This window comes from Lepidothrix coronata, unplaced genomic scaffold, assembly GCF_001604755.1.
Source record: "Lepidothrix coronata isolate B3197 unplaced genomic scaffold, Lepidothrix_coronata-1.0 Scaffold3, whole genome shotgun sequence".
Lineage (NCBI taxonomy): Eukaryota > Metazoa > Chordata > Aves > Passeriformes > Pipridae > Lepidothrix > Lepidothrix coronata.
This window is the reverse complement of record NW_016690183.1, coordinates 4,400,271-4,411,444: the sequence shown is the minus strand read 5'-3', so window position 1 is coordinate 4,411,444 and position 11,174 is coordinate 4,400,271. Positions and strand designations below refer to the sequence as shown.

The 11,174-nt window shown below is 36.8% G+C and overlaps 1 protein-coding gene across 1 annotated transcript; it reads right to left on the bottom strand.

Moving 5' to 3' along the window:
- Window positions 1–272: 272 nt before the first annotated feature.
- Window positions 273–3,815, bottom strand: NEUROD6 (neuronal differentiation 6). The gene is made up of 2 exons (XM_017820213.1): window positions 3,617–3,815; window positions 273–2,197 (listed from the first exon to the last, which is right to left on the bottom strand). The coding sequence occupies exon 2, from the start codon at window positions 2,174–2,176 to the stop codon at window positions 1,163–1,165; it is 1,014 nt and encodes a 337-aa protein (XP_017675702.1). The 5' UTR covers window positions 2,177–2,197; window positions 3,617–3,815; the 3' UTR covers window positions 273–1,162.
- Between the last annotated feature and the right edge of the window lie 7,359 nt (window positions 3,816–11,174).

Below are 11,174 nucleotides of genomic sequence, written 5' to 3'. Positions count from 1 at the left end.
GACCCCTTCCTGTATGAAATCTGGCTTTTCATTGAGACATAAAGTTACCTTCTTCCCCTAACCAGTATTTCATTTAGCATACAGCTATTTCTGTGATATTTTAGGTCTGCTGCTTCACTAATACATCCTTCTGAAAATAGCACAAGGTTCATGCTGATAATTCGTGACTTCCATTCCTGGAATCAAGTAATATGGGGGTCCTGGGAATAAAGCTGTATAGACAAGACCAAAGGCAGCCTATACTGTGAAATAATAAGTATCAGACAAAATACAGTATTGCAGCTAATAGATGTATTTTAAAAGTGGAAACATCTATGTTTAATTGCATTTAAAGTACGTAGTGAGAAACCACAGTTATACATTTTTATAACAAACCTTTACATCTGAAGTCAGAATTATACAAAAAAAAGTGCTGATTATATATGGTCAAAACAACTGAGGCAATTTTTTGACATTATCATCTAAATATTAGCATGTGGCCCCTGTCAGCAACACTCTAAAATCAGGCTGAATAATGTCAGTGACAATCATTGTTTTTCCTTAACTTACCCAAAAACAACAACCCAAAACCTGTTTCGTTTATTTGTTTGTTGGTTGACCTTTTTTTTTTTGCATAGCTTTCAATATTGCTGCACTCTCACCTCTGCATATTGCAAGCCCATATCAGTTCCAAGATAATTTCCTTAAAGTTCTGAATATTTTTAATCCAGTTCTCCTCAGATACATAATATATATTTTCTTCCAATTATAAATACATATTTTTATTAATCTGATTTCAATAACATGCATTTGTATAATTACTGTACAATCAAAATAGACATTACACAGTGTGTATGCTTTTATGCCAGCAACATTGTTCAGACACACTGCTCAACAAATCAAGCAAATAGGGAAATAAAAAGAAAGAAAGGAAGAAGAAATAACCTCTGTGAGGAAACATAATCTCCCAGGGATTACAGACAAAAAAAAAAAGGAAAAATACTTATCAGAAAAAGGGAAAGGGCTTATTAATACATAGAAAATCCCCACAATAGTTGAAACACACTTTAGGAACTAGTAAACATGTTAAATAGAATTGTGCCAATTACACAGTGCCCAAGCATCTGCTTACTCTTAATTAGATGGGGAGGTGAATGACCACTGTTTATTTTCATTTTCCTCATTAATTATGAAAAACCGCATTCAATTCATCTTGCATGGTGAGAGACTGGCTGCGCAGATGTAAGTCGTAAGGGAAGTGGCTCTCTGTAGGCAACCTGAACATCGAGCTCTGCCCAAGGGGACCCCTGGATGGCACTGCACAGTAATGCATGCCGTAATTGTAATTTTTGCCATAGTCCAAGCTTTCTTCTTGCTTCAGGGAAAATATCCCATTATAGTTAATGGGGGGAGGACTTATGGGACCTTCAAACTGTGGGCTGGCGCACTCCGGGGAAGTGCTTTCATAGAAGGACTCGTAAGCACTGCAGTAATTGTAAGGTTTCATGGACTTGGAGTTGTCTAGAGTCCCATGCCCTGCGGGGGTGCCAAGCTCTGGGCTGTGGTAAGGGGGATAGAAGGTGGAGTAGGGTGTGCGGGTATGATGGGTGCCTTCACCTGCCTGGCCCATTAGGAAACTTCTGGCATTCAGCTGCAGGCACCCCGCCACCAAGTTTGTAGTTGGCTGGGACAGACCCTTGCACAAGTTTTGGACAAAGGTGAGCAGGTCAGGTCTCTTGCCAATTCGCAGGATTTCAGAAAGAGCCCAAATATAGTTCTTGGCTAGTCTTAAAGTTTCTATTTTGGACAGTTTTTGTGTTTTAGAATAACAAGGGACCACTTTCCTTAAATTGTCCAGGGCATCGTTAAGGCCGTGCATGCGATTCCTCTCTCTAGCATTGGCTTCTTGTCGCCTAAATTTGATTCTTTCCATTCTTATCTTGCTTGGTTTTTTTTTCCGAAGGCCCCTTCGCCTAGGTAAGCCATTCTCATCCTCCTCTTCTCTCTCTTCCTCCTCCTCCTCTTTTTCTGTGTCTTCTCCAGGAGATCTTTTAATATTCTTTCCTCGGAGCACGATCTGCTTTGAAAAGCTTTCTGGGTTCTTCATTTGCTTTTGGTCATCACTTTCTCTTGAAAACTTTCTACACATCTGGGATTCTGGTATTACAACAGACTCATCAAATGGTAGTGTTAACATGGTTCTATAATCTTAAGTCACCTGAAAGAATGCCAGTACAATGTTTAAATATTTCCATTTTTAAAGTTTCCTGACTCACACACACAGCCTCATGCAGCTTTTTTTTGTCTGCGTGTGCGCTCTCTGTATATGAGAGTGTGTGTGTATATAAATGCACAATCTATATTTCTTGCATAAAATGCCAGTTGCAAATGACCGCTTTTTAAAACATAAAAGCTGTTAAGAATTCTAAAATCACTCAGAACATTGGACCTTAGAACTAAAAAGACACATTTCTTACAGATAAATATAGAGGAAATCAATATTTAAAATATACAATTAGCTCCCTGCTCATTTATTTTATTTTTAAACAACCCCTTCTAAATCTCACCATGATGGAATTCAAAGAAATGCAAAACACAATAAAGCAATATAGAAATTTCATTAATCCAAATTCCCCTGAGTGGAAAAATTAGCAGAGCAAGTGCAGCCTTAAAATTCAAAGTGCCATATTTCTATTACCTGAGAGTAAATATTTTTAAATCATTTTTTGACTTATATTTCAAAGTTGTGGGGTTTTTTCCCTCCATGTTTCTTCCTTTATGTATCAAGATATTAAACTCCAGTAAGTTGCAGTGGGTGAGAAGAAAAAAATAATAGAACATCTCCCACAATCACTCAGCTTGTAACATAATGGAAAACAAAGCAGTTTTTTAATGTTTTGTATTAAAATTACATATTACTTATTTCATATTAACACAAAAATCAGAATTATCTAACCTTAAATGTATTTGGATTAGAGTTAGGAAATAAAATCCCCCTGCCATTTTTATTTCCTTTTTCCAAGCAAAAATTCTAATTGATATTATCTGTTTAGTTAGAATCAACTTATTTGCTTTTTCTCTTTTTCTTTTCTCCTTTATTTTTTCTTCCCCATCAACAGAGGGGGAGGGAGGCGAAAAATTCCCTGCACGCTATAGCAGTGTTTATGTTCTGCAAGGCTCAGATGTCTTCCTCCAGCTCTTAGCTGACAAGAGCAGTCTGTAGATTCCGACTGCAATTCTGCACGTGTGCTCAGAATCCAGTCTGGAATGGAAAAATAATTTCCTTTTCCCAGTTACTTTGCTTTTTTTTTTTTTTTTTTTTTTTGTAGTTTGGGAGCAATAAAATCTTGGATCCCATGGTCTTCAAAGAGACAAGCAAAGCAAATGCAGGGACTTTTTTTAATAGAAAAAACTAAACAAAAACCCCGGTCAAAGACTAACTCTATCAGTATTGTCTACACACCTACAATATTACATAGAAGCAATGAAAGTTTGCAATTGCATCAGAAGAATAAAATGTTAGGAGGAGTTATTAGACAGTAAATAGCATACATAAAATACAAGACAATGATACTGTATCTTTAAACACTTGCATGCACACCCAGCACCAACTGAAATATATCTTTATTTGTATTACCTTAGCTTTTTATTTCATTCAACAATCAGTTTTCATTTTTTGCCTTCCAAATCTTTTCAGTCTGAATGTCGCATCGTCTCCTGGAGTCTAGATCTGTGTATATCTGCACTATCTCATTGATCTCTAAAAAGTGACATTGATGCCAACTGCCAGAGCTGGTACCCATGCCATCTGCTAGTGACGTCACAGGGCAGAGAAAACCACGTGAGCCTTTCTCCTGGGACCTTCATTCTGCACTGATCATCTGGCATCCCTCTAAGTGGGTACCAGCATTCATGTATCAACACAGAAGGTTAGACTGATAGAAAAAAAAAAGAAAAAAATCCGCACCAGCATTTCACATACAGTAGGTGCATTTCCACTGTAGTTGCTTCTTTTTAGCAGCCTAGCTGCATGGATAGAGATGCCAACATTTGGTGCTATCCCTGCTTACAGGTACAGCTGCCGTGTGGTTGTTAATACAGTACTGTTTATATGAGAAGTGCTGTCTTGTACTGATCTGAGTCCCTCCAGCACACCTGGTACCCAGGGAGAAAAAAGAAAAGGCAAGAAAAGACAGGCAGAAATGGGGAAGTAATGCTGGTGCTACAACACATAGCACAGTCACAAAAAATATTTTTTTTTGTGATGCTGCTGGGAGTGATTTTTGGGGTGTGGGGACTTTTTGAGTGCAGCTTGTTGCCCCAGCGTACAGGACAATGGGAGCAAATCTCTTGCCATCAGTAAGAAATCCTCCCCTCACATCTCTTGGTGGTTTTTGACATTGCCAAAAGAAAAGAAGCATTTATGGAAAACTGGATATACAACATGAAGATTTAACAAATGGTGACTTTTTTTCAAAAGCATGTGGCAGGGCTCGCTGGTCCCTGTCCTGCTCTGACACATTGCAATGTGACTGGGGTGCACCTGCTCATAGATGTAACTTTGGATGCTTGAAGAGTTTGCCCCCTGCCAAATTTTCTCTGTCTGCCCGGCCTTTTTGTGAATGTTTCCTCAAAATCTCTTTAGAAACTAAGTTATTCCCTTTGGAAACCTGCTCTTCCTCCTCCTAAAACTCTCCCCCTACTCTTTCCTTTGCATCTCTGGCTGCTCCTTTCTTCATACCCTTGTTTCTCCCGTCAGCTGCCTCTCCCATACTCCCTGCTTTTTCGCCTTTAACCCTTTTGTCTCTTTCCACAGGCAAAACACTGTTAAATGAAGCTGAAAAAGACTCTCAGCTCAGTTTTCCTGTGGAGCTTATGCTAAACTCCACTCCACCTTGCTTTGTTTGGGGTTCGTGGGTTTTTTTTATTATTTATTTAAGAAGTGGAAATATCAAGAGAATTACAGGGGAAATGATGTGTCATCTTAGAAACATTTTTTTAAAGTTTGCTTTCATTGCTATAATTTATCACTGCTTTTTTTGGACTAAGTAATCTCTATTTTAAAATAGTAAGTAGTGGAGTATGCTTTTAGTATTAAAATAATCCCTGGCTGAGCTGCTATTGTTATGGGTCTATGTCAGCATTTCCATTGTAAATCCTGTTTTTTAAGGGTTTATAATTCATCTCCATTAATTCACACTGGGCCCAAGCTTGACATTAATGTTCTCAGCCCCAATCCATTATTTTTTTCCCCACAAAGTTTCATTTAAATCTGTTTGGATATTTTTTTGTTAGAAAAGGGAACAAAACATAAGGCAGCAGCAGCAGAAAAACAGGTCTGTGTGGAGAGTTGTTTTGTACATCTACATGAATGTGTTGTACAAATGATACTTAATGATTTTAGAGACTTTCATTAAAAAAAAAAAAGCCTTCACCCCAAACCTTGTTTGTTTGTTTGTTTTTAAGAAGTAAGACATATCAGATCACTCATTCTTTACAGAGTGCTGGCTTTTTTTTTTCCTTTTTTTTTTAAATTTTTATTTTTTAAGGAAAATCTATTTGAAGTGATAAAGATGTTAAAACTCAAGAAGAAACTGTCCCAAAGGAGCAAGTGCTGTACTATTCATAGCATTTGCTTCATTTTATCACAAATATTGCAATCTCTATAACAGATGAGAGGGTAGAATCCCATTATTCTCAATAGGAACTTATGTATTAAGAATTATATTCTGAAAAACCTTAATCTGAATATGAAAAGTCCTGAGTAACCAAACCCATTTCAATGTTTACTAAAAATACTTTGAGAATTTGAAGGAAAGGTTGACATTTTACTGGTGCTGTGTTAAGGGAAGTACCAACAAAATTTTCAATTATATCACCCAGCCTCCAAAATACACTTTTACAAAAATATTTTCTCCATCATTTTTCTTATTGAAGTAGTTGGTTATTTTTTAAAAAGTACTCAAATGCATTCTTGAATGGCTTTCCTACTGCTATTAAAACTGAAAATGAATTAGTTTCTGTTGAAGGATTCCCTCTGTAGCAGTAACATTACATTTTTGCAGATTCTTAATCCATCATTTGACCTTTTTAATATTTTCAAATAAATAGTAGAGAAACAAAATAGCTGAGATATCAAGGTTTAAAAAGCCTCTACTGTGCATGCATAATAACTTTTCATAAGGATTTTACTACGCATTTTGTATTATGGATCCGTGATATGCAAATGTGTACTGCTGTTAATATGCATTCACAGCATACCCAATAACTGCTGCTTTGCTGTCTACTGTGAATGCATGTTAAGAATAATACACATAATACAGTAAAATGCACTCTATAGAACGGGTGCACAGCACCCAATATGTTACTGAATCCTTATTGCAAATTTTTTCCTGTGCCCAGACTGTATAGTTTTATATTAAAAGTCAATATATTTCCAGTGCAATATTATTATAGTACATTTAACACAACCAAATGTTAATAGATTCATTGAAATAATATTGAGTCATTAATAGATTCACTGAAATAATACTGAGTTCAAAGAACTGCACAATCTCCATGGTGCATCTGGGGGGCTGACCAAAAAGTGCACTGCAATCAATGGGATTCTTTCAAGTAACTTCAATATGCTATCATCAGAGCCCCTGTGAATGTCTCTACACTTTTTCTCTTTTTCTCTTTTTTTTTCTTTTTTTTTTAAATTTTTTTTGCATTTTTTTCATCATCCTCTCCCACCCTCCTCTAACTGACCCATATCATCCTGTTTTGCTGAAACAGGAAAACCGTTCCAAATTAAGGAACTCAGATACATTTTGAAGTGTGGTAATCTTGGTTGTTCACTGGCAGCAATGGGACCTCATACGCATTAGGACATTGTTTGGAAGGAGAAGTTAGCTGAACCTTTTTCCTTTTCAGCTTTCAAATGTATGCACTGGACACCGCTGCATCTTAGTCATAGTGACAGTGCTGCTGTGCCAGACTCCCTCTTCCACACTCATGATCTGATGCCAGTTTGCCTTCCTTTCATAGTACCTGTATGCACAGCCCAAACATCTGGGTAGCTGCCACCTCAGGAGCAAGACTAGCGGAAAATGTGTGTCTAGTGCATCCTAAATTGCAAAGCCAGACCACAAGCGGCAAATAGAAGGGTAACAGTGAGGAAAAACAGTGGCTCTGGTTTCCTGCTGAGTATAATGCTCAGGAGGAGGTGTTCTGCAGTTTTTTTGTGTATGTTTTTGGTTTTTTGGTTCGTTGATTGGTTTGGGTTTTGTTTGTTTTGGTGTTTTCTTTTGTGTGTGTGTGTGTGTGTGTGTTTTATTTATTTATTTAAATTGTTTTGGTTTGTTTTGTTTTACAAAGAGTATATTATCTTGGTCAGGGACTCTGGTCTGCAAACACCAGTGAGTTTCAGACTGGTCAGAACTGGGACTTTCAGGTAAGGCAGGACTGTGCCCCTACAAAAGGAGCTGCTGGGAAAAAAGAACAGATCAATGTGCCATATGCATGTTGTATGCCAGCTGCCTATCCTGTGTGCAGCTAGCATACCATGGGACTAAAGTGATGTGTGTCCCTCCCTGCCTGGGAAGACCCAGCTTTCTTCTGCCTCTCTGTGTGCCCAGTATGCTGCCGTAGACTATGGACTGCTTTGTGAGGGGAACTTGCCATTTCCATCAGCACAACTCAGGTAAAGTTCTTGTTTTTATGAAATAATTTTAAGTGTGGAGCAGGATGACTCAGGCTTATAATAATGGAAATATATGCTCCCTTTGGTTTGCTTTTTATTATCTGAATTTATAACCCTCCTTGCACAGGGCTCTTCATGAGATACTGGTCTGATGAAGATAACTAAATTTTCATTCAAAAAGTAGAAAAGCTGTGCAATCAGGTATCCCAACCTGTTAATGAACTATGGCCTCCCTTATATTTTGAAATCTGTGTTACACTTTTCCTAGCATCCGTAATTGCCAAATAGCATCTGCAACATGTAATAATGTATGTACTTAAAAGCCTTACTGAAGATCTTTCCTTATTGAAAAGAAAGGTATCTTAGGGTAAAAAAAGCAAAAACAAAATAAACAGACCTAATCTAGTGCCAGAATTAAATGTTTATCTTCATGACAGTGCTATGAAGCAGGGAAATGCTACTTTTTAGAAGGAAAAGGGAGGCATAAGGATCTTACAGCACCAATCCCGAACTTTTCCCACTGATTCAAAATGTTCAATACAAGTATCAGGAGTAATCAAAAGCCTAATGTCTATTTGATAAACATTCCAGAAATTATTTTTCAAAAGGAGATTAAATGAAGTGTACAGTTACTGAATCATCTCGTCTTCTTGCTTCTTGCACTGATTTGAACACAGTGGAAGATGGACAGCAATATGCTTTGGAGGATCTTGACCATCCCATTTTGCGTCAGACGCAAACTTTGTCACAGCTGAGTGTGGGAGCTGGGTCATTTGCGATCTTTTACCCAGAGGATCAATTTTCCTCTGATAGTCCTGGAGATTTGGTGGTGGAATTTAACTGCAAGTAGAACAGGATTTTATAAAACTGTTTTCTGGATTCAATCCCCAAGCTTCTGAGAAAGCTTACATCTCAGCTGTAAAATGATGCTGGATGCAGATAGGGTTGTAACGATATTTTCCCAAAATCATTTTGGAAAACTGGTATCTAAAAACCAATTTTTTCAGTGATGAATGAGTAATTCTATTACTTCTAGCTGCAGATCTACTTTTAGAGTAACTGATGTTTCTCATCTTTGTAAAAACCCATTTCAATGTGTTTTTCACCAAATTTGCTGGACAAGTGGACACATTGATATTGTAAGCTGTAAATTTCTTAGATTCTTAGCCAAACATAGAAAAGAATTAAGAAGAAATTGATGGTTCCCATCTATTCAAGTATACAACTAAACAAATAGAGCTCAAGAGGGGATTTTGCTTACATCTGCATAGATTTTTCTTATAAGATATGTTGACACTTTCTCAAAAAAAGCATTGTCTAAACAGCAAAGTTTGCCAAAATTAACATAAAGTTGTGATCTGCTTTAAAGAGAGGTGAGGTTATCATGTATTCAAGTAAAAGATGAAGTAAACAGTAGTTTCTTTAATTACCATGTCTTACATCTAGGTAAACTTCAAGGAGTTGTGTAAACCCTAGAGCTTGCCAGCTTCCTTGTCCACCAGTCATCATGAAAATTAGTGCTTCATGCCCCAGTCTGAATATACAGTGTTGGTTTTGAAGGTAAACACTATGCCAAGTCATCTCACCTTACAGGATGTGCAAAAGAAATTGAATAATATCTTTTCGCAGCCTGGAGCTTTCATTTCAGTCCTTTGGCTGGCTGAGGACTAGTTTGAAGCTCCAAATAGTTCAAAAGAACCATGGCCAGAATGCACCTAGAACTTTGGTAAAAAGCCTTCCTTTCTGGCCAAATTCCCTTTCCTAAGAAGGAAGTGTGGCTTGCTGAGCCTGAATCCTGACAGGGCATAGTTTGCAAAATGCTGAAACTGTCAGTGGTCAGCAGAAACACCACTGAATATACATATGTTTTTGCAAGTTAGGAATACTTTATTTTTCCCAAGGTATTGTTAGTAATGTAAGCCAGTATGTATCTGATGTATCTGGCCTTATTTTGGTTTCTTTCAGATCATCTTTAATTCATTTTCTATTTTTGGAGAAATATTTCTTGTAGTTCAATTCTTACTACGGTAGTGTTAGTAGGAGAGAAAAAAATGCACTTTACAAGGTGTTCAAAGGCATGCATTCTGAAGAATAGTATGTTCAGGGCTTCATTCTTGTATTCGGGAATTTTGTGCATGACTTAGGTTGAAATTTGAAGTGCACTTTCTGTCTAGAGAGACATACAAACGCATTCTGCGTTTGGACCTGTAAGACATCTTGCTATGTAATTCCATCTAGGTAAAATTTATCTCAAAAGGGTACTTTGCTATGAATTTTGAAGACAGTTGATGTCAGCAGATGGTAACTGGAACAGTGTGAATACAGACAGCGCAGTAATGATTTGGTGAGGCAATGGAGGAAATACACTTGGCATTACAGCATGGGGCCAAATCCTGAGAGATTCAGAGTTTCTGCACTATGTTTTGAAGGCTGGGTGTTGGAAGAGTGAAATCTCTGAGGCTCACGTTGGTGGGGTTTGGAGTAAATATTGCCTTCCATTCAGTTTTTTATTTGTTTGATTCCTGTGACACAAGCTAACGTTAATGAGTTTTTTTGCATAGACTCTGTGCAACTGCTCTTACACCCATAGAAACAGAAATCTTCATTATGAGGAAGATATTTGCAGTTTGACCTTGTAGCATAAAGTGACAAAAAACCCAAACCAAAAAACCAGAAAACTATTTTCTCTCAGAAGATTGTGTATATTTTTTGGCATAAAACTTTGTGTATTAATTACACTACAATGAAATTTCATTCTGAGAACAAGATATTTAGGAAAACTAATATATTTAAGTAATTTCAAAGGGATTTAAAAGGATGCTTCTTTTGAAAATCATATAATACATAAAATCAAAACGAGAGGAATTTCTTTTTAAAATGATTGATATGCAACAAATATTTACTGAAAATTTTACATCATAGAACACATTTCTTTTCTTCACTTTTGTTTCATATTGAAAGGAAAGAAAATTTAGAAAAGTGATCTTTCTTCAAACAAAGGAATGTCTCAGTTTGCCTAATGTATTGAAATCCCTATTGCACCTGGATTAAATCATTATTTCCAAAAGGCAAACCTCTTTTAACCATCTACTGTGGATTTGCAGTTTTCACTTTTTAAATGCATTTCTCTATCATTTACAATATCCTATAATTCAGAGAGCCAATTCTTCTTATTTAACTGCCATTTCTAAATGTTTCTACAAGCTCCCCAAATATGGGTGCTTTTTTAATCATCAGCAATTCTCTGCAGTAGCAGTTCAGGCTCCCTTATACCCTCAATTCCATTTTACCAAACACAACAAAAAAAAGATAGCCTTTGTTAAAAAGTTTAATGTTCTTAATTAGTAGAATTGTCAAACTAATTAGAATACCAATTAGAATTTGCAGGGATATTGTTAATTTAGAAATGCTGTGGTCTAGTGTTAACTGCCATTAAAACTTACAGTTTGTGAAAGATAGGGAGCAAGGAGATAAATATACACGCACAAGCTCCCTCTCCTTCAGTTTTAAA